Source organism: Rousettus aegyptiacus, unplaced genomic scaffold (assembly GCF_014176215.1).
Source record: "Rousettus aegyptiacus isolate mRouAeg1 unplaced genomic scaffold, mRouAeg1.p scaffold_m13_p_6, whole genome shotgun sequence".
Taxonomy (NCBI): Eukaryota; Metazoa; Chordata; class Mammalia; order Chiroptera; family Pteropodidae; genus Rousettus; species Rousettus aegyptiacus.
In genome coordinates, this window is record NW_023416309.1 from 96,103,365 (window position 1) to 96,127,830 (window position 24,466).

At 37.7% G+C, this 24,466-nt stretch overlaps 1 protein-coding gene across 2 annotated transcripts in view; it reads left to right on the forward strand.

Annotated features, from left to right (window-relative positions):
• Positions 1-3,469: 3,469 nt before the first annotated feature.
• Positions 3,470-24,466, forward strand: part of SKAP1 (src kinase associated phosphoprotein 1) — a 244,345-nt gene continuing 223,348 nt past the window's right edge. Inside the window, exon 1 of one of the 2 annotated variants that reach the window (XM_016164621.2) lies at positions 3,470-3,621. In XM_016164621.2, the coding sequence (XP_016020107.2) occupies positions 3,573-3,621 (49 nt within the window). In that variant the 5' untranslated portion in view covers positions 3,470-3,572. The remainder of the gene's footprint in view (positions 3,622-24,466) is intronic. The other variant, XM_016164622.2, reaches the window with a different exon arrangement.

The window sequence follows — 24,466 nt, forward strand, 5'->3', positions numbered from 1 at the left end:
TGAAGTGTGCAGCTCTTGTCCTCATTAGGCCCCACCATCGTCAATAAAAGAGTCAATAAACCCAGGTGATGGGGTTGGGACTGAGGGGCTGAGACGCAGTGGCCGCACATCCATAGGGCAGACGTCAGCTCCGCCGCATGTCGTGACCCAGCATCCAGGGATCAATAGCCAGCTCAGAATAAAGCCCAAGAGCGTTCCCTCCGCAGTCTCCTCTCCAGACCCATTTCCCCCAGGGCGGAGCTGTGCCAGCCTGCCCCTGCTTTGCTTGCAGTTGTTCCCACCGCATGCCATTCTGGGTGCCAGATGCTTTCGTTTCTATCTGATTAAGCCCTCTGGACACCCACAGATGCATATTTAGTGGGTACCCACCTGGCATGAGAACATGTAGACAGTATCTCCAAGCAGTCCAGAGGCCGGCATAGGCCTTGCTTTCTGTGTCTTCTGTCTGCTGACAAGTATGTAAGGGGCCCCAGTGGGCCAGGCAGTATATTTTCTAAATGTGTTGCCGGACCCATTCCTGCCTGCTTTGCATCTCTTTAGATACTCTTATCTTATCTAATTACAAGGAATTTCAGATTCATTTCATGGCCTCTGCTACAGAGGACCTCTTATCTGTGAGGGCCTTGTATTTTAACCTGGTCATTATTTTGTTGTTTGCCTTTAAGGGCCAGGCAGCTAAGAAGGGGATGTGAGGATATCGCTAGAATTGGGGCTGGGGGGAGGGGAAGAAGAGAGAGGCAGACAGACCTGGGATTTGTGTATTCTGCTCCATCCCCGTGCCTGTGTGCAGAGACAGCTGGCTGCTTACTTTCATGACAGCCACATGGTACCCAGCCACACAGAACAGGACCCGAGCAGGGACTAGTCTGCTGCTAACCTCTCCAGATCCCTTTGATATTTCCGACAGAGCACTAAAAGACTCTTGACTATCACATTTTGCCTTGCCTTTCTCCACCACCTCTAACACTCCTCAGTGTGGTTTCCATGGCTACCCCCAATCAGATTTGGCTTCTTTCGAAATTGGATTTCAAAGAAAGACAGGGCTTCAAAGGAATTTGTCCATTTAACAGAATGTCATTAGGAGTGAGGCTGACTGCTGAACCAGGGTCTTCGGATGATTAAGGAGGGGCTGCACTCATGTGTGGAGGCAGGTTTCTGTCTGCAACGAGGAACCTTGATACAACATGACAATGCCGTATTGGAATCTGCCAGTCACCAACTACACACTACCCAACTCTGCACCTCCCTCTATCCCTGTCTCTCTAAGACCTGGAATGGATGTGGAATGCCTGCTGCATGAGTTTATGCCACATCTCTCAGTATAAGCAAGCTATGACAGGTAGAGAACTGAGAAGATGTGCAGTTACCTGGGTTTATTTCTCCTTATCAAACAACTCATTAGCTGGTAGCCTATATTAGCATCTGACAAATAACCCTGAAGAAGAGGGGGAGGTTGTCAAATTTCCTTCTATTGCTAAGAAGGAAAACAAGGCAAAGTGCTGGGGTTACATATAAAAAAGGACTCTTTCTCTTACTGTTTTTTAAGAACAGTTTTAGATTTAGAGAAGAATTGCAACAATAGTACAGAAAATTCCAATATATTCTCCCTTGCTTTTTAACACATGTCAGAAGTACTGAAAATGATTCCAGAGCAGATGCAATTTTATAAAAGGAGCAGAGAGTGTAGCAAAATGCCCCAGCAGGGACCTGTTATTCGCTCTGAAGCCTGAAGGAGGCAGCCTTCTCACCGTTAAGTTTCCCAGGGAAAGAAGGAGGAATAGCAGAGCCGGATTCCCCAGCGACTCCTGCCAGACTCTGTTCCCCCTACCCCAACCCCCAAACCAATTTGCTGCAACTTGTACGTGGGTCACGTGACCCTGAAACCAAAGCACCATTCCTCTTAAGATCACAGGGTGCGGACATGAAAAGATGGGTCAAAACCACTGCACTTCATAAAGGATCAAGTCCCCAACCTTGAAACTGTGTCTCTGGAGGGAAAGCTATGCCAGGCACCGCTCCAGGCAGCTTTCCCGCCAGTTTCTTTTTGCTGCTCCCCTCCCCACACCATGGTTTTGTCCATCATTACTTCCTCTGCAGTTGCAGTGAAAACCGCCTCACCCATCTTCCCTGCGCCCTTTCTCTTAACACTTCCAATCCTTCCCACATATTCTGTGGTCAGAGTCTGAGAACAGAAACTTCATTTTTCACAAAGAAGGAAAAAGGTAGAGGTGAAGTGAGATGAGAGAGACCACACACCACACAGGGTCACTCCTCAGCTCAAAATTTGTCAGGGGCTCCCCGGTGCCTACTCAATTGAAGTCAAAATCCCCATTCTGACTTCCAAGTTCCTTCATATTACAGCTTCCACTTTTCTTGACAACTATAATTTCTTTACACCATTCAGTAAAAAGGGATTATTAACTGTTCCTCAAGCAGGAGGCGGCTTTTCCATCTTTGTTTAGTCTGGTTCTTCCACCTGGAAAGTCCCCTTACCCTTTCAAAGTCTGAGGTGTTCAGAGCCCATCTCAAATGCCACATGAACCATGTACGCACACATACACAGAACTTCCCGCATTTTCTTATAGTCATCTCCCTCCTTTCACAGCCCATGGCACTTGACCTATTGTACTTAAAAAAAAATAAACTCTATTGTGAGATAACTGCTATTGACAGAAATTATGAGAAATGATATAGAGCCATGCTGTTTACCCCAATGGTAACATCTTGTAATATTATAGTAGTAGCATGCCAGGACATTGACACCTACTGTACCGTGAATGAGGGAAAGAACACTTTTCTGTAATCTTGTCCTTCACTTTCCTTTTTGTCACCTCTTGGAGGGAAAGGGCTCGGTTCCTCCCTTATCTTTCTCCACAGGTTACCCCTTCCTTCCCTTACACCCTTCATCCTTAGGGAGGAAGGGAGGCTCCCTGTATCCATCACCCAAGTGTTGATGCCTTTGTATTATGTATCGAGACTTACGGTCATTCCCTTCAAACATCCAGGTTTACCCAAGAGAGCGAATGTTCTGTGCTGGTTTCTGGGCGTGGATGCGAGAACTAGCTGGGGAACAGTGCTGCTAGCATTGGCGGGGACTAGTCTCTCCCTCGGATTCTGCTCCCTGCCCTGCATTTCAGGCATCGCCACGGCTTTTACATCTGCCCCTTGAGGCCAACTGCCCACTGCTTAGGATTCGAAGTCTCCAAGAGACGAAGTTCCTCGGAGTCGCGTTTAGTTTTTTGTTTTGGGGGTGGGAGGGCATCTGGAGAGCCACAGCTGGGGCCCCGCCTGGTGCGACATCCCCATCTCTCTCCCTCGGAGCGCCCGCGGGAGTGGCGCGTGCACCGCGCACAGGTGTCCCCCCATCCCTCGCCCCGAGGCGCCCCCCGCCCGCGGCGCGCGCCACTTCCTGAGCGCGGCCCCGCCCTGCGGCTCGGCCCCGCGGCGTCGGCAGCGACAGAGGTACAGGTGCCTCCGCCATACCGCCTGCTCCTGCCCGCCCGCCGGTCTCCGCACCAGGCCTTCAAGGCCCCTCTCCCGCCTCACACGCGGCCTCCCCACCGCCCGGCCAAATGCAGGCCGCCGTCGCCCTCCCTGAGGAGATCCGTTGGCTCCTGGCAGGTAACGCCCTGGCCCTCCGGGCAGTCCCTCCAGTGCAGAGCCAAAGGCAGGAAAGGGGATGCCAGCGCCCCCGAAGGCCGGGCTTTCCTTTCAGCTCCATTACCCTCTACCTTCCAGAACCTCAAAGCTTCTAGAGTCCTCAACCCTGCAAAGTCAGATTTTCATTCTCCTGCCTCAGGGGCCCTATCACTCCCCTCAGTTCCACAGTTTCTTTTTTCTCAAGGTGTCACCCACCATTTCTCCACTTAACCTCCGGGGCTTCTGAACACCTTCAGGCCAGGCTCTTGGCCATGGCGCTTGCCACCTGGCCTGGTCTTCAAACTGCCCATTTCTCCTCAGGACTTCCCTTCTGTCTTGTAGGTGTGTCCCCTCCTCCCTCTCCAGCCTAGGTGACTGACACCTCTCGCAGAGGACCCTCACCCTTCTGTGTAGAGTTCCCTGAGGCTCTCAAGGGGGCTGTGAGGGGGCTCATGGGATCCTGTGGCCAGGCCTGAGGGTTCACGTGAATTTTTGTGAGCGAGGAAACTCCCAGCCTCCCTTTACCAGCCTGCAGACTTTTGAGGATTCATTACACACCCAGGGCAGGCTGACCCTCAGTATTGCATTCCTTCTTGTTCTAGAAGTGCTCCACTGTGGTGTGTTCACCTGCAAACTCTAGTGCTTAAGCATTCCTTTTAAGAGTTAAGGCCATGCTGACACTCAACACATTCTTCTAACACTCCAAAGAGACTTTTTGCTAATGGGCAGTATCATCCGCTTGGTTTACACTTTTTCTGGTGAAAGTAACGTGTTTTCCTGTAACTGACCTTCTTGAAAAGACAGAGGCCTGGAATCTGCTAGCATAAGGGTCCCAGAAGGAAACTGCTCAGAATTAAGCCTTTTGGCATCTCAGTGACATTTTTGACACATATTTAACAGATGGCCTGCTTTGGGCAGGTCATACTTTTGGCAGGCAGTTTTTTATTTTTTTTTTCCGGTTTCTCTTGATTTAATTGGTTTTATATCTCCATTACCTTGTTATCTTGGTAAAAATGCCTCCTAATTAAATATTTGGCAAGTCCTTTGGTCTCTGTTTGTAGCATTGTTTCCATTCTGGATTGTTTCTGTGTAAAAGCTGTCAACTAGGTATTCCTTTTGAGGTGAACTTTTCAAAATCTGTTTTACTTGTAATTTAAGTAAATGTAAAATTACAGAGTAGAAAAAGTGTTTGTAGGGTAAAGGAGCATCATCTGGGTGTCTAAGAAGAAGCCATCCAGCCTTTCTCTCTGCTGTTGGTTCAATATTCTACATGTAAAGTGTCTGGTTTCTAAGAGAGAAGAAATTGTGGCAAAAAGTTTAATTCTGTCCTTGTGTTAAAAGATACAAAGTGATTCTTTTTTATTGGCATCTGTCATTTGATGAGAGAAACCTATTTTACAAGCTTGTTAAACTATACTTCCCTTTCCTGTGCAGACTTGGTAGAAAATTTCTTTTTATTTTCAGAGACTTGGAATGAAATCCACTCCTTCGACATTTTTGATGTGCAGTTCTTTATTGTTCAAAACTGACACTTTGGTAAACAACTCATTTCTGCACCTGCCACCTTCCTTTAGCTTAGATTATTTTCTTGTTAGCTGACTGTTTTTAATTGAAGTTTTCAGATCTCCTTCTAAAGCAGAACCTTTGTTTGCTGACAAGTAGAGCAGGGTATGAATGGAGATTAATTGCATGTCACATACTTCTGTATCAAACTTGCTGTGTCTTAACAATCTCTGTTGGTGCTTGGGTCTTTAAAATATACAGAGGAGTCTGAGATTAAATTTTAAGGAGCTTCGTAGTTAATGTATTTCTTTAAGGCCTTTTTTAAAAGTTTGCGGTTAGAGTCTGAATCTGAAGTAGGGGGAAAAAATGTAAAGGTGAGATTCAGTCAATAATTCTATTGAAAAAATGTTTGAAGAATATGTTTTTGAAAGGTTCCTGTAATCATAGCAACATGTATTGGTTATAGGTTTTTTTGTTTTTTGTTTTTAAAATGGAACACTGTCTCTGGTGTAGACCCACAGAATTACTCTAATTTGTGGGTATTAGAAACCCGTAAAGGCTATCAATTTAGCATATGTTGATGTTTACTTGTTTCTCCCCACACATACTTTTTTAAGGTATTTGACTGTTGACAATTAGAAAATATGGAGGTCCTGATCTCTATGTTGTCACTCAGTGGAGGAAGTCATAAGGTGATAGGCCTGCCACTTGAGTGCTGCCACATGGCCATGGGGGTGGAGTTTCCACAATGAATTATTACTTTCATAAACCAAGGCATAAGCATTTGCACAGTGATTTAATGCTGGCCATTACAACCATAACTTAAGCATTTATTTATTTGTAACTACACAGGCATAAATGACAGGAATGTTTTGACATAATGTGTGTGCTTTAAAAAATAAAATATGCAAAACATCATGAAAGGTTTATGCCAAAGTTTTGCATAATAAAGAAGGGATCAGAAATTCTGACGATCTAAAATTAATTTTATTTAAGGATAAAATTTTAAACATTTAAAAATGTTTCATTCAACCCAGGAACTCTACTTCTAGGAATCTATGTTCCTGAAATTAATGGACATGAAGCACATTTAAGGATCTATTCTGAAAATCTATGAGATGGGAAAGGTGGGGCAATGATATGAATGAATTATTCACCTTATGGAATATTTTGCAGCCATTAAAAAGGATGCGATGAATCTCTCTCTATATGTATTGTCTTAGAAAGTATCCATAACATATTTTTAACAAACTATAGAAAGGATCCCTGAAAGTATAGTTTTAACCATAACATATTTTTAAGACTAAAAAGCAAGGTGCAAAATAATATATATAATATCCCATTTTTTGTCTGAAAATGAAAAAAACAACCCGCCCCCCCCCCCCAAAAAAAAAACACCATGTATTACGTATGTTTGTGCAAGCCTAGGAAGAAGTAAGAAAGAGTAGACACCAAACTATTAACACTAGTTTCCTTGGGAGGGGAGTGAGAGGGTGGTAGAGAGATTATTAATTATATTGCATTCATCTTTGTGTTGTTCAAACTGTGTCAGTGACCATGTATTGCTTTTGAAATCAAGAAAAAACAACCAGTAAAGTTATTTAAAAGAAAAGGGAACAGACAAAAGAAGCTTGGAGAGGTCAGAGTGCTAAAACGCCATTAACCAAGATTGTGATTATATTATTCACTTGTTAGCCCTGCTGGGTGTGTGTGAAATTATTTTTAAAAAGTGTTTTCTTGGATTTTTGGCAAATGTTAATTAAAGCAGTGAAGAGGCTTCTAGAGTAACTTAGGAAACAGCTTTCTCAGACTCTGTCAAGCTCTCATATAGAAATGGTAACTAGTCTATATAAGCAAATAAGTACTTTATAGACAAGTAAAATGAAGGGTTTTTACTGCAGTATTGAAAGAGGAGGAAATATTCAAGTCTGTTTTCAAATAATCAGGCTTCAGATGTAGAGGTTATCTTTTTGTTTTTGTTTTGTGATAACCATGCTGAAAACAAAAACAATGGTGTGCTGGCAGTTCGCATAATCTTTCTTCCACAGATATAAACATAATCTGTTTCTTCCTTGTCTTTCTAAGTCCCGCTTTTGAAGTCAGAAGCACAAGAGGCAAGTATGAAGAAGAATAAATATGTCTTTGGTTCACAGTGTGACCTGTGTGATGGAACTGGGCCTACTGACTTTATCCTAATAGCTAATAGGGCTCAGCTACCTACAAGGTACCTACCCAAAACCTGCTCAGAATGTGAGTTGAAACCAAAATAACATCCCCAACCTGGCTGCATTTAGTAGCAATTGCTGTGTTTAGGCTCATGCTGAAATGCCTACGGTTACTTATTTTTAAACTTCCTTGGAAAGAAGCAGTCATTAATCATTTCCTTCCAGATTATTCTCCAGATTTGTATTGGTTAATGTGGCCAACCATAAAATCCTTTTAATATAGGAAAACTTCAGCTTAGTGGAACTCACAGGAGTGACTTGTTCTGGGTAACTGAAGATATTCTCTTTAAGCACTCTAACATTTTTATTATAAACATTCGTGAACTTTTTTTTCCTAAAATTTATTAGGAATTTTTCTCACTTCCTCAATCAGTCTGTGTTCAAAGAGATCTCTATTGAACACTTTAACTCAAAGTTGTTACAGTGAATATCTGTTATCATATATTAAAACTAAAGTATATCATACTTTACAGTTTGCTCGCCTATAAAGTGGAGATGTAATAATAGTACCTATCTCATAGAATTTATGTGATGAATAAAGGTAAAAATATTTGAAAAGATCTTAGAATATTATCTGGAATGTATTAAATATCATTGAGTGTTTGGTAAATAAAATTAAAATCCTGTTAAAGGATGTCACTTTTTTCCTGCTGTTAAGCAAGGCTTATTACTTTGCACTCCTCTTGATGTATCTGTATCTCCAATGCTACTGGCACATTAGAAAATCAAGTTTGTTGGAGTTAAAATATGTGTAAAAGAAGATACAAAGGGCTGTCTTGATGAACACAATACCCAGACCTTTAGGTGTGGCCTTTGTGACTTGTATTTTGACTGCCCAGAGTCTTTTTTGCTTAAGTTTTGATACTGGGTTGTTCTTCTAGATAAGTGAGACTTGTAGGTAGGTAAGACTGGTCCGTTGAATTCTGAAAGGCGAGCTATTACCAAACTTCTGTTTCTTTTTTATGTTAAACTTTTCTGATTATAAAAGTAATAATGCTCATTGTAGACTGTTTAAAAAACACAATGACATATAGTGACTCATAGTCAACAATTGTTAAATTTTCATGTATTTCTATCAGTTTTTATTATACGTACATACTTTAAAAGTTGGGACATATTGTGTATATAGTTTTGTATACTGATCTTATCACTTAACACTGTTTCACTTGCTGTGGTCTCTTGAGCACTTTCTTAGATCATGAGTTTTTTTCTTTTAAGTGATTTAGAAGTTATATGTCCTGGTATTATTCCACTGGTAGTTTTACCCTTTTAGCTTAAAAAAAAACAAACAAAAAAAAGTGAACAAACAAAAACATGTCCCTCTAATTAGCAACATTAAGAATGAATGTTTATCTTTTGGCTCTTTCCTCCAATGTGAAATGTGAAATTGCTTATATAATCTGAGATTTTAAACTCAGAATTATTGATGGTTTCATTATGTATATTATACTATAAGAATTATTTATTGACATTTGAATCATATTTTTAAACCATCCCTCTAAGAATGCTTGTTCTGTTTAACTTGTTCACGGTACTTTTCGTACCACAGCTTTTTCGTTCTTCAGCTCTTTTCTGAATCTCTTGGATATTTAGCCTATGCTAATATAGTAGCCACTAGCCACATGTGGGTATTTAAATTTAATTTAACTAAAATTGAATAAAACAGAAAATTACGTTCCTCAATTGTACTAGCTACATTTCAGCTCCTCAGTAGCCACAGCAGCTACTGTTTGGACAGTGCGTAAAGCCCTAGTAGATGATGATCTAGAGTGATGCTGAGTGAATTTCTCAGGAAGGGTACTTTGATACTACACTTACTGAGCCCCTGCAGGTTAGAGAATGTGTCTATCTAGTTTCATATAAACTTAGCTGTGGGCACAAGGTTCAAGGGTCACACTGTCCTCCTTCCTTCAAACTCAACCTCTAGAAGTTCTCCCATTATCTTCTAGTCTTCAGTTTTGTGGAGGAGAAGTCTGATGCCAGCCTGATGTATTTCTTTTATAACCCGTTCCTCTCACCTCCTGCCTGGATGTTTATAGGATATTTTTTCTTTGCTCTCAAAAATGGTACTAGATAGTGTCAAGGCCTTAGACCTTTAAATAATTTTGCCTGGTATGGAGTGAACCCTTTTGATCCATAGATTCAAGTCTTTCGGTAACTAGGGAAAGTGTTCTTCTATTATCATTGCTTCTGCTTCGTTTTATTCTGTCATACTGGGCTTTATATAATACGTAAATTGGACCCCCGAATCTATTCTCTCTGTTTCATCTCTTTTATTGTCTCATCCACCGCCAACCTCATTATAGTTTTAAAGTCAGCATTTATTTATTTAAAAAAAAATTCTATGTTTTCTTTCCTCATCACTCAGTTTGATTTTCATTATATCTATAAAGCTCTAGCTTATAGATGTAATGATTTTCTGAATGTTGTTGAGAATATGATTAGAAATTTTCTAAACATTTCTGTTCTTGAGTAATACATCTACTTCATAAAGAGGCATTTTTATTTTTCCAAGGTGTTCTTTTCTTTTTGAACTTTAGAGTTTTTCATAGGTCCTGTATATTTTCTTTGTATTAAGTTTGCCTAGAATCAAATCCTGACTCTGCCACTTTCTTACTACGTGTTTGACTTCAGGTCTCAATTTGTTCATCTGTAAAATGGAAGTGATAATAGTACCTGTCTCATAGAATTTACATGCTGAATAAAGGAACAAGTATTTGAAAAAAACTTAGAATAGTATCTGGAATGCATTAAACACCTTTAAGTGTTTGGTAAATAAAATTAAATTTTTTTTTTTCCTTTGAGGAAGCCCTACTGATCTCTCTTTTTGTAGCTGCCTCTCAACAGGGAAACTCCCAGATGTGACCTTTCGTTTGTGTTGGTGGTTTATCCCTGCTTCTCTAATTAGGGGTGGTTTATCCTTGCTTCTCTAAATTAGGGGTGGTTTATCCCTGCTTCTCTAAATTAGGGTTCTTTCAGAGTCTCCTCCATTTCCTTCCTTCCTTAGACCAGAGTCCAGTGATTATTCCTAGGAGAAACTTTATGGAGGAAGGAGAGAAGAAGTTAACTTCACAGCTAACTTAGGAAAGAGATGTATTCCTAATCTTGTTGTAGAATGCTTTGTGTGTATGTGTGTATGTAAAAGTAGTATTTTTATCTAACTTTCAGTTGGAAAAAAAAATGCAAGGTTTACTCTTGCCCTTCTCCCTTTTTGTTTGCTAATTTTAAATAAATGGTAGCAATATTCGAGCTTCATTGTGGGTATAAACCTAGATGTTAGGTGGGCTGCCCAGGCATTTTGAACTCTAGGTAGTAGCTACTCTCCATGGGAACCCAAACATCTCCTCTAGATCTGGGAAATTCTCAAGGAGCATTCTCAAGGACACACATGCTCTCTGTGTCCTGGGTTGTGTAGATCTAAACTAGTGGTTCCCAAATGGGCTGATTTTGGCAGCATATAGAGATATTTTTCATTGTCACAACTAGGAAGGGTGCTACTGGCATCTAGTGGGTAGAGGCCAGGGATGCTGCTAAATTTCCTGTAGTGCATAGGACAGTCCCCCACAGAAAAGAATTATACATATAGCCCCAAATGTCAGTTGTGCTGAGGTTGAGAAACCATGGCCTAGACATGTCCTTGTCCTCAATTTCCACAAACGCCTACCCACATGAAGCCCCTGTGAGTGTAGAAGACATCACTGGAGATTCAGGGGGTACAGGGTAAGGGAGGAGGGATTTACATTGCAGTAATACAAATGATTTAAATCTAAACATTAGATGTCCCTATAAATGCCCTTTTGTCACCCCAATTATCAAAGGGGGCCCACTGGCCCTTTACCTGGTGTGGTTCTCAGCCTTATACCTTCTCACTGGCACTTTCTCCCTTCCTCCTATCTGGAGCAAAATTTTTTTAAAAAATTTATTTTCCTTGTTGTATGCAAAGGTAGTTTATCTATTTGGTTGTTTAGGTTTCCACCAATACCCACACATAGAGCCATAAGTTACTTTTCCAAATAATGACAGTTCTCTCCTAAAGAGTTCTAGTGTCAGCTATTAAGATAATAGCATTTTTACCTCATTTCATAAGTGAATACTTAACCAATTTTTAATCATTTTAAATATAGAAAAAATAATGTAAGTTCAAGTTTTACCATCATCTGAGAATCTGAGCATATTGACATAACTATCATAGATATAATTTTTTCATGTTATAAACCATTACACCCTATAGAAATCCTATAATTTCTGCTACATTTATTCATATTTATTTCCCCTGTGTTTCCAAGTTCATTGCTTGCTTTTCTGGTTTGTCAGTGCTGCATTATAGGTTAGGTGATTATAACAGATGGCTTCTCAGGTTTGAAGTCTTTGAGTTCCACTGTTTAATTTTACTATTTAGCTTTTCATGGAAGATAGGACAGATGTGGGCTCAAGAACAGAGTTGTCTTAGTATCCAGAGAGCGAGCTTTCTTGAAGCCTGATGGCTTTGATAAAATCTTTTATGAATTACTTAAATTCTCATCTAGGATCTCCTTCTAATATTGTTGACATTCTAATATTAGTATGTTATAGGAAAATAAAACTTTTATTCACGTAATGGGAGCTTTTCTAAAATGTATCTAAGGGCATATATTTATACTTACTTAAACCAATATTATAGTTGAATTAGAATAAAGTACTGTATATTATAAACCCAGTATGAGAAGTACACTGGGGTACTTAGCAACAAAATCTCTCTTTAACTGCATTGTAATAAACCTTAAAATCACACTCCCTTTACAATAGTTTTCCTTTCAGATAGCTTTTTTTGTGAGCTTCTTCATCCACCATCTCCCTCTCTCCCACCCTCCCTTCCTCCCTCTTTTCCTTCTCAGTGCTTTATTAAGGTATGATTTATGTACATAAAATGCACAAATCTTAAATGTTACAATAGGATGATTTAATATGTGTATTACCTGTGTGACTACCACCTAGATCAAGACAAACACTACCATCACCCTAGAAAGTTTCCTTTCCAGTTCTGGAACTTCATACAATCTGTATGATTTCTTCTATGTCTGCCCTCAACATAATTTTTTTGGGAAAGTTATCCATGTTTTTCCGTGTATCAGTTTTATCTTATCCTTTTTGCTAAGTCGTGTTCCGCTGTGTGACTATTCCACAATTTATTTATCCATTCTTCTGCTGATGGACATTGAGGAAAATTAAACTCAAATTTTAGAGGTTTGATTTTAATGAGATATTTAAGAGCAACTGCAGAAATCCTAATGGCCTAATATCATCAATGTATCTGTGACAAAGAATCAGGAATATTGTTTGTTTCTACCAGAAGCTGTCAATGGAGACCTTGCAGATATTGGATTAGCCACTATGCTGGTTTCTTCTGGAAAATAGAAATATGTAACTTAAAGGGACAGTTGTGATATTTAATTTGATGTACAGAATACCTAGATATCTAGAATGAAATGTGATTTTCTACTAGTATTTCCAAGGTGGAGATCACTGTGACGCAGCAGGCATGGTTTGCTGGGCATGGCATGGTGGGTAGGCGCAGTCTATTACTGGAAAGGCTGGCTTGCTGTTAGCGGTTCACTCATGAAGTCCTGAGGATGATGGAAACAGATCTTTACTCCCTGCCTACCACCATCCATCTAAACTCCCTCCTGGGGGTCCCTCCGCCCCTACGTCTCCCCTCTCTTCTGCAACATAATCTCAACAAACCTTTTTTGCCCCTCCCCACGCCCTTCCGCACACAAGGTACCATCTCCATCCTGGAGAGATGACGTCTGGTATTTAGGGCTTTAACTCCTTCAAAATGTTCAGAATGAAGCATCTACAAGATAACCCTTTTCTTTTTGATTAGAAAAAAAAAAAAACACACTAGGCACCATTGAAAATTCAGGCATTGATGAGGCTGAAATAGCACTCTTCTTCCTAGAATTTCTTTTTTTCATCAGTGAATAAATAGTTTTCCGATGTTTACTTAGGTGTTTTCTTATAGAAACAATTTTTTTATTGGGAAAAAAATTTAAGCCGATTCCCAGGCCAACCCATTAAAAAAAAAAAAAACTACCTTGTGAGTATTAGACCTAGAGGAGAGGACTATAGATATAATATTTTGATGGGGAATGATCATCCAACTTGGGACTCCAGAAATCCTTTCTGTCCTGAAGCCTGAGTCACTCCCTGTGAGCCCATTCTGTCTCTCCCTGTTCCCTAACTCCAAGCTCTGATGGTATTTGTGACTGGGAAATGACTCTAATAGGCAGGGCTGGGAAAGAAGTGAGGAGCTGGGGGGGATCCAGGTTTGGGTTCTGAGGATTAAGGAAGACACCATTTAATGGACCAGCATGAGAGCCTAGATAGGAACTGAGAGCCAGTGGAGGGACCCAGAGGGAAAGAAAAGAATTTTCTCTCCTCATCTTCTTCTCTTCTGCCACCTCTTCACCTCCAACTCCATTTCCAATGGAAAGAATGGCTGCAAATAGGCTTGGAGGTGCTGTCATAAGAGGAAGGGGCCCCGGAGATGGAGTGAGGAATGATGGCGAAAGTCAGCAGAGGGTTGTTGAAGTAAAACAACGATAAAATCAGCAGCAGCAAGAGAATGGACATTTCTCTGCTCATGCCCAGCCAGGACAACCATTCACATTTAAAGAATATTTGAAAGTACTTGGGGACTTCTTTTAACTAAAGAAAGGACCTGAAATACTGCCCTGCGTTAAACTTAATAGAATTAATTTGGTGAGTCATTTCAGCCAACTCTTTTGCATATAGACAAAAATCTCAAACATTTTCTTGGGTATAATGCCAGTACAGGCAGAAATTTATGCCATCCTTCTTTTAGAAATGTGCGTTCTGCTTTAGTAGTTCAAATATTTTTGCAAAATATCCCCTCTGGAACACTTTGATTGGTTTTTGGTTGGTGGAATTGTTTTCAGCAGCATTTGGCTATTCATCCTGCCTCCGTATAGAAGGTTGATTGAAGCAAAGTTTTGAGTTGTAGAAATATATATCAACAACAACAACAAAATATTTGCAACTGTTAGGGAATACCAACTTAAACTTTTTTTTTCTTTCACTATTTTAGGAGCATTACTTAGAAAACGGATGGAGGCAACCTTTATCTTTCAGTAGTTTGAAAAATATGGCCTATAAGATGTCATTCTCCTCCAAATAAATAAAAGAGTAGCCTCGTAAACGGACAGAGTCAGAGATTTGGGAGAACATCAGAAACTTTCCCCAGTCTACAAAACCTAATGATCTTGGGCGCATCCTGCCAAGTCCGAATCTTTTCAGCTGGCCTCGGATCCTGTAGCGGGGTTTCCCAGGGGCGTGGCGATCATATCACGTCTACAGTGTTTCACAGACCCTTGTTTCCCTTGTCCTTCTGTCTTCATCTCCTGTTTTCTTTCTCTACTCTTACTTGCTGGAATAGATATGCTGCCTGGAAGCCGAGGAATCTATGTTTTAGGGTCGCTATGAATTATAGTAAGAAGATGCATCTTTGCGAGAGCTGTGCTCACTGTTTAAGTATGGGACTTAAAATCATTAGTAAAAAATGCTGAATCTTGATACAAACCTGACTTTTGGAGTAATCATTCCCTCTTGCCCCTAACCTTTATGTTCTGCCCTCCAAGTCGAAATTCTTTGTCCCTCCAACTTAACTGACATCTGTCACCTAAGCACCTTTGCACATGATGTTCCCATGTTTGTGCCATTCTTTTCCTCATTTCTCCAGCTCCTCACATCCTTTCCACCCCCAACATACATACTTGGCCCGCTAATTTGGGGGTTTCAGAGGAAAGGTCAGTTCTCTGAGAGGTCTTGACCTCCTCTTTAGACTAGGTGCCGCTACTGTGGGCCTATGCCCCACTCACTTTTCTTATTATAACTCATACAGCAATTTATTCTAATTGTCTTTTAACTGTATTCTTTGCTAGACTCTAAATTCTTAATATAGAGTTTAGGTCTCTCTTATTCACTTTTTCAGTAATTAAAATGTAATAAGTACTCAATAAATATTCGTTGAAGAATTTAGAAAAAAGTGGCATTGTTTATGGTGCGTTCCTGATTTCGTTTCTCTGATGTGAGGACATTTATACCACGTGGTATTGCTCACTCATCAGCTGGTCACCAGATATTGTGTGTAGTGAGTGCTGTGATATCAGAGGTGCCTCAAGCCATAGTTGTTTTCATAGCAGGTTTTGCAATTGCAGGAGACAAGGCATCCTGATGTGGCAGGACGTGATGTTTATAGAACTCTTAGAAGAGATCATGTTTGTAAAAGGTTGATCATTTAATAAAAAACCCACCAGACAGAGTGGTGAGCTTCGTTAAAAACAAATGTTGATATATTGAGGGACCTCTTAAAATCTCTTTCCTGTTCGGTGAGCAGTGTGTTTCTGAGCAGCATTGTTCAAACATCTTCAGGTCATAAGCACTATAAGTAACATCATTTTCTAAATTGAAAGGCAAATACATTATATATTGGTCTGTAATTTTCTTTCCTTAATATCTTTATTAAGTTTTGATATCAGGGTTATGCTGATGTCGTAAAATGAGTTGGAAAGTATATATAATACTAGATATATAATCTCTCATGTAGCCCTTTCTTTTGATTATTTATATTTTCGTTAATTATTTTATGTTATACATTTGTTCATTTAGTAAGTTGCAAGTGTATTTTTAGATCGGATTTAAAAAAACTAATGAGACGGGTGGAAGAGGTTATCTTTGTGTCCTTTTCGTTCTCTTGAGTAGATGGCCCTTGCAGGCGAAGGAACAAGTGCTTAAATTAAAATGTGAACTCTTAAACTGTTTTGAAAGGAAGGCTGTCAAAAAAGTAATTTCAAGTGAAACTTAAAAAGTAAAGTCCTAATAAAAAATCAAATTGTCCTTAGTGACATCAGTGGGAGATAATTACATCCTGTTGATTCCCTTTTAACAATTTTAGTATATACAAATATAATTACTTGAGATATTTTACCTATAAGGATTTAGTAACGGGAGTAGAAGTTCAAAATAATACATGTACTTATCATCTATAGGAATAAAGTATACACTTTGACTGTCTGTCTCCTACTGGGTCTTCTTTGTTCCCCACTTTCTCCTTGCGTGGCTTCCCTTCCTGTTCACAACTGAACCAGATCAGCCTATTACCATGGAGCAAAATGAGGACGAGGAACAAAAATTAAAGTCTGTCTATCCAAACAATGAGTAGTAGTATCTTATATTTGCATAGTAATTTTTACTTTACTCTTTTTTCACACTCAGACACATATATTTAGAATATATAGAAAACATAGACAAGTATGAAGATGATAAAAATGTTTATAATGCTACCACCTAGAGATGATTGGTGTTAATATTTTGGTTTTTACTGTGGTACCTGATTGGTCTGTAAGAAGAACTCGAAAAAAAAAAAGGGTTAATGAATAAATTTAACCCGATCCCTCCTCCCCTCCTCTTTTTTTTTCCAAAATGTTCAGATTATGCCACATACCACTTTTTAAAAATTAATAAACATTATTTTTGAAGAAAAAATTTAGATTTACAGAAAAATTGAACAGGTAGTACAGAGTTCCCCTATTTCCCCTTCCCCTCAGTTTCCCCTATTTTTACATGTTGTATTAGTGGGATACATTTGTTATGATTAATGAACTGATATTGATACATTATTAACTAAAGTCCACAGTTTATTCTGTTTTCTTTAGTTTTTACCTAATGGTCTTTTTCTATGCAGGATACCTCATTTAATTTGGTTTCCTCAGACTCCTCTTGGCTCTGACTGTTTCTTAAACTTTCCTTGTTTTTGATGAGCTCAACAGTTTTGAGGAGTACTGGTCAAGTATATTGTAGAATGCCCCTATATTAGCATTTGCCTGATGTTTTTCTTGTAATTAGACTAGGGCTCTGAGTTTTGGGGGAGGAAGATCACAGTGGTGAAGTGCCACTCTCATCACATGCCAAGGGTATGTACTGTGAACATGATTTGTGACTGGTCATGTTGATGTTGATCACCTGGTTGATGTAGTGTCTGTCAGGGTTCTTCACTGTAAAGTTACTCTATTTCCCCTCTCAATACTGTGTTCTTTGGAAGGAAGTCTCTAAGTGCAGCCCACACTTAAGGGGTGGAATTTAGGTTCTCTCTTTTTAAGGTGAAATAGCTACATAAATCTTTGGAATTTTTCTGCCTAGAGATTTGTCTCTACTCCCTCATTTATTAATTTATTCAGTTATTTGTTTATATGGACTCATGAATACTTATTTTTTACTTTGAGTTGTAATCCAATATTTATTTTATTGCTCAAATCATTCTAGCTTTGACCACTGGGAGCTCTTTTACTTGGTTTCTGTGCCCTTTTTGACATGCCCCATCAGTATGTGTGTGTGTGGAAGCACTTCCTTACTTTCTGACAATACAAGATGCTCCAGGCTCATCCTGTGTATCTCTTGCCCTAGTCTTAGGATCAGCCATCTCTCCAAGAAGCCTTGGCTCCTTTTATTGAAAATTAGTATTAGAAACCAAATCTGGATGCTTGGTGTGCTCATTGTTGCTGAGATTTGTTTCTTTTAGGCTCTTTCAGCTAATAAAGCAAAGAAATGTATGTTTGTGTAATAACCCTATATATATGTATATCTATTAAAAATTCTACATATAATTATCTGTATCTATAAAGTTAAACATGAGTTCTTACTGATGTTTCCAACTCTAATTCATTCTAGACTCCTCTCCTTGCCGTTCTGGACACTTGATGCTTCTTCTTTTTCTTATGTTTATTTGTCATCTGTATATCCTCTTTGGTGAGATGTGTGTTCAGATCTTCTGTTCATTTTTAAGTTGGGTAGTTCATTTTCTTATTGTTCAGTCTTAGTTGTTCTTTGTATATTTGGTTTATCAGATACGTGTTTGCAAAGATTTTCCAATAGTCTGTGGTTTGTCTTTTCATTCTCTTAACATTGGCTTTTGCAGAGCAGTTTTCCATTTTAATGAAGTCTAACTTATCAACTATTTCTTTCATGAGTCATGCCTTTGGTGCTGTGCATAAAAACTCATTGCCAAGCCCAAGGCCACCTACATTTTCTATGTTATTTTCTAAGATTTAATAGTTTTGCATGTTATATTTAGGTCTATGGTTCACTTTTAGTTAATTTTTATGAAGGGTGTAAAGATCTCTGTCTTTTTTTCATTTGTCCAGTTGTTCTAGCACCACCGTTTTTATTTATTAAATTTATTGGTAGATATTGGTTAATAAAATTATATATTTCAAGTGTACGATTCTATAATGTATCATCTGTATATTGCACTATGTGCTCACCACCCAAAGTGAAGTCTTCCATTACTATATATTTGACCCCCTTTACTCTCTTCATCCTTCCCCCACCCCCTTCCTCTCTGGCAACCATCATACTGTAGTCTGTGTCTATGAATTTTTCATTCGTTTTGTTTATTCATTTGTTGTTTTCTGCTTTATATCCCACATATGAATGAAATCATATCGTTCTTGTCCTTTTCTGTCTTATTTCACTTAGGATGGAACTCAAGATCCAAACTTGTTACAAATGGCAGTATTTCATCTTTTCTAATGGCTGAGTAGTATGCCATTGTATATATGTATCACATCTTCTTTATCCAGTCATCCATAGAAGGACACTTAGGTTGTTTCCATGCTTTGGCTACTGTTTATAACACCCCATTTGTTAAAAAGACTGTCCTCTCCTTTGAATTACCTTCGCTCCTTTGTTAAAGATCAGTCAGTCGACTATGTTTATGTGGGTCTATTTCTAGGCTCTCTGTTTTATTCCATTGATCTGTGTGTCTGTTCTTTCAATGATACCATTTTTGATCACGGTAGCATTTAGTAAGACTTCAAGTTGAGTATTGTTAGTCCTCCAACTTTGTTTCTCCTCTTTCTCCTTCTTCTTCAGTATTGAAAATACACTGTGAAAATTTTTTGAATTACTTACATTTTCTTCATGAATATTATTTTTAAATGGCTATATATTTCATTATATGGATCTAAGATATAACCCTTGTTAAGTGGAAAAACCTCAAAACATTTGCTATCTAATTTTTGTAAATGAGTGTGAAAGGTCATGTTAGCAGAGAATAAAAACTGAGAGTGGTAGGATTGTAAGTAATTGTAATTTTCTTCTTTATATCAATTTCTTTATTTTCCAAATTTTTCAAAATGAGCAGTAATACCTTTTTTATTAGAAGAAAAGTAAAATATGTTTGTGTTTGTTTTATAAAGTCTGAGAAATAGATTTTCTTCCTTTTCTCCTCTCAATCTATCTAAATACTTTAATGTTACGTAGTATTAAAAAATGTTTGCATCATAATTTATTACCTGAACCTATGTTACTACATGAATATACTGGGAGGAGCAGTACAGGGTAGTGATTAAGAGTTCAGGCTCTGGAGCCAGACTACCTGGGTTCATATCTTGGCTACACCACTTGCTAGGTATGTAACTTGGGAGGAAGTTTCTTAACTTTAGCTTTTTCATCCAGAAAATGGGACAATAGTATCCACCTCAGAGGTAGCCCAAGATCTTCTGATGTGGTATGATATGATGTTTATATTACAAAAGATTTTGTTTTAAAAAGCTTGGTCACCTAGTAGAAAACCCATCAGACAAAGTAGTGAGCTTGGTTAAATAAGGGAGGTGATGTATTAAGGGATCTTTTAAAGTCTCTTCCCTGCTTGGTGGTGAGTGGCATGTTCTGAGCTGCACTGCTCAGGCGCTTTCAGATTGCATTCACTGTGAGTAACATCACCTTCTAAACTGAAGGGGAAATGTATTATATATTGGTCTGTACATTTTCTTCACTTAATATCTTTATCAAGTTTCAATATCAGTTTTATAGCGGCTTCATAGAATGAATTGGAAAGTGTTCGCCCTACTTTATTTTCTGTAAGAGTTTGTATAAGATTGGTGTTGTTTCTACCTTAAATGTTTGATAGAATTCACTTGTGAAATCATTGGGGCCTGACTTTTTTTTCTGGAAAGGTTTTTTTATAACTATGCATTCAATTTCTTTGGTAGATACAGAGCTAATTGGATCTTGTATTTCGTTTTTTGCACATTTTGGTGAGTTGTGTTTTTCAAGAAATTTGTTGGTTTAATCTAAGTTATCAAATTTATTGGCAAAAAGATGTTGATAATATCCCCTTATTATTCTTTCAATTTCTGTGAGGTTTTTCATAATGTCCCTTCTTCATTCCTGATATTGGTGATTTGTGTTTTTCTCTTTTTTCCTTTAACGAATCTTGATAAACCTGTTAGGGGGTTATCAAATTTATTGGTCTTTTAAAAGAACCAATCAATGACTTTTCTGCTTTCTATTTAATTGATTTTTGCTCTTATCTTTATTATTTTTTTTCCTACTTGGGATTTAATTTGCTAATCTTTTTCTAGTTTCTTTAGATGAAACTTAGATCATTAATTTTAAACTGTATTTTTTTCTCTAACATGAGCATTTGAAACGGTATATTTTCCTTATGCATGGACATGCACAAATTCTACAAAATCGGGAATGATGTATTTTATAATCATTCTATTCGAAATATTGTTTGTCCAAAAAAATTTTGTTTTTGACTTACTGTTGTTTAAAATTGTTGAGGCTTTTTATATATCTCCTTGTTATTGATTTCTAACTTAATTCTTTTGTGGCCAGGGAACATACTCTGTAAAGTTTTAGACTTTTAGTGTTTATTAAGACTTATTTTGTGGCCTGGAATAAGGTATATCTTGGTGAACATTCCATGTGCACTTAAAACAATGTATATTCTACAGTGGTTAGATGTTGCATTCTTAGGATGCTAATTAGGTCAAAGTGATTGATAGCGTTGTTTAGGTCTCTATCTCCTTACTAATTATTCGTCTAGTTGTTCTATTGGTTTCTGAGAGAGGATGGTAAAATCCCCAGCTATAATTGTGGATATGTCTTTTTTCTCAGTTCTGTTGGAGATTGCTTCAGGTATTTTGAAGCTCTGTTATTATGTGCATACATATTTATGATTGTTATATCTTTCTTTTGACTTGGCCCTTTCATCGTTATGAAATACCCCTCTTTATCTCTGGTAATACTCCCTGTCTTGAAGTCTACTTTGTCTGACATTACTATAGCCATTCCAACTTCCTTATGCTTACTGTTTACATACTATATCATTTCCATTCTTTTACATTCAGCCTACCTGTACCTTTATATTTGAAATATGTCCCTTGTAGACAGAGTAAAATTGGGTCTTACATATTTTTTCAGCCAAACATTCTCTGCTTTTTAATTAGAGTGTTTAGTTCATTTACATCTAACATAATTATTGTTATGAATGGATTTAGGGTCTTACATTTAACTCTTTTTTTTACAATTGTCACGTATTTTTTGTTATACTTGTCTTTTAAAAAATTAATCAAATGCTTTTCAGTATTCCATCTTAATTTCTCTATTTTTAAAACTCTACATCTTTATTATTGTTTTTGACATTCAATATTATTTTACATTAGTTTTAGGTGAACATTGACCTCTTTATTTTGTTTGTTAGGGTTGCTCCAGTGATTACAATATGCTCCTTATCTTATCACAATCTACAGAGAGTGAATATCTTACTACTAAAAGGATCTCATTTATTCCCCTTTCCCCATACTCTCTTATATTGTTGCCATATATTTATTTTACATATGCATATGTTTTAATCCACACAATGCAATTTTTTATCTGTGGTTTAAATTGCCAGTTATCTTTTGAAGAAATTAAGAATAAGAGGGAAAAAGTGAGAATATTTTATATTTACCCACATACATATCATTTTGGTGTGCCTGTTAATCTGAGTTTCCCTCTGGTATTGGTTCTCTTCAGCTGATGAACTTCCTTTAGATTTCTTTTTTCTTTTTCTTTTTTAAAATTAATTGGGGTGACATTGGTTAATAAAATAATATAGGTTTCAAGCGTACAATTTTAGTGCAGGTTTCCTAGCAAAGAATTTTCTCAGTTTTTATTTATCTGAAAAATGGCTGTATTTTGCCTTCACATTTTGACAACTGTTTTTATTGGATATAGGATTCTGGGTTGACAGGTCCTCCCTCCGCCCCCCTTCAGCATTTTAAATATGTCATTCCAGTATCTTCCCGCTCTCATTATTTTTGATGAAAAGTCAACTCTCATTTCTATCTTTATTCTCTTATATGTAATGGGTCATTTTCTATGGCTTCTTTGAATTTTTCTCTTTGTCTTTGTTTTTCTGCAGTTTGCAGAGAGTTTGCACCATAGTATTTAGTTTTGTTTTGTTTTTTAATTATTTATCCTGCTTGAGGTCCACTGAGCTCCTTGAATCTGTAAATTGACGTTTTTCACCAAAATGGGGACATTTTTAGCTATTGGTTCTTCTGGTACATTTTCTGTCCTGTTCTTGTTTTGCTTTTCTTCCAGGACTCCAAATATAGTATGTGAATTATGACATTTGATGTCCCACAGTCCACTCAGCTTTTTGTCTAAGGGCCCTCTCCAGCAACTCTGTAGCACATGGGCTAGGAGTAACCTTAGGTGAAAAGCTGTATAAACACAAGTCTCACCCCACAGTTCCTTTCTTTCAAACATCAAATCCCTGACAATTTCTGCCTGCTTTTGGCTGCTGTTTTATGCCTTAAAATAGTTGTTTTTTAATTTTTTGTCCCTGTTGACAATTCTTAACTGTGGGAAAGTTAGTCCAACACAAGCTATTCTACTGTTACTCAAAAAGCTATTGATTTTTAAAATATTTATCTTCTGGTTACCCAATGAATTCTTGGAATTTCTAAAAGTTTCAAGTTCATAGTTTTAAGCTTATATGTTTTTGGTTATAATATCTGCATATAATGACAGTTTTTTTCTCCTCTTTAGGCTTCTTTATGTCTAAAACCACCAGAGCAATGTTAATTGATGGTGAGAGTGGAAAGTAGCTGGCAAAGCAATCTTGCTCTTTAATGACAATGACTTTAGTTTTTCAGCCATAAATACGATGCTGGTTTATGATATATATATATTCTTTAGGTTAAGATGGCATTCCTTTACTTCTGTTTAATACAATTTTGTCACAAATAGATAATAAATATCATCAGATGAGGTTATTGCCATTTGCCAAGAAGCTTGTATAAATTTCTCTTTTAACCTGTTAAATAAATATGTACTAGATCAATAATATTGAAACATCTTTACATTTCTAGGATAAATTGTGTATCATTATTTTAATGTACTGCTAGTTTTGATCGACTACTACTTTATTTAGAATGTTTTTTAATCTGTATTAACTTAAAACTGATTCCTTTTTGTGTTTTTTTTTTTTTTAGAACCAGGGTTATGCTACTTTGTCCAAATGATTCGAGAAGCTTTCTCTCTTCTTCTGTGTTCTGTGATAGTTTATATAGTGTCAGAATTATTTATTGAAAGTTTAAAAGACATCTGTAAAACTGTACGAATCTGGACTTTTTAAAAATTGTTTGGAAAACATTCCCCCACACCCCACACACATACGCTAGTCTATTCAGGATTTAGGTTTTCCATTTCTCAATTCAATTTTAGAAACTGAATTTTCTTAGAAACCATTTCATTGAGATTTTCAAAACGTTTTGCATGGCATTTTGTTTATATAGTACTTTATTTTTGAAAATTACCTTTTAAAGGGGAAAGGTATACGTACTCTCATAAAACTCAAATTGTATATAAAAGCACAAGTAAGAAAATTAAAATAACTTGAAATCTCATCACATTATTTTTAAAATTTTTCTGTATTTGTCAGTACTCTCCTTTATTTTGCCTCATTTTTGTGCTTTCTCTCCTTTTTCCTTAATTACATTCGCTAATGTTTTATCAATTTATTGGATTTCCCCCTTACTACCAAAAAATCCCAGCTCTTGTACTTTTTTTCACTGTTCAAGTTCAGTGGTTTTTAACTACTAAGTCATGCAATGGAACTCTTTTCAAAATTAACATTTGGTGTGAAATCCCAGTGTAAGAATAGATACAAGCCAAGTGCTGGTGATTAAAGCAAAGGGGAGTGAGGAGAAGGGAGGGAGTTTCCCAGAGTCCCACTCACTTGACCTCCCCCAACTTTTCTTTCT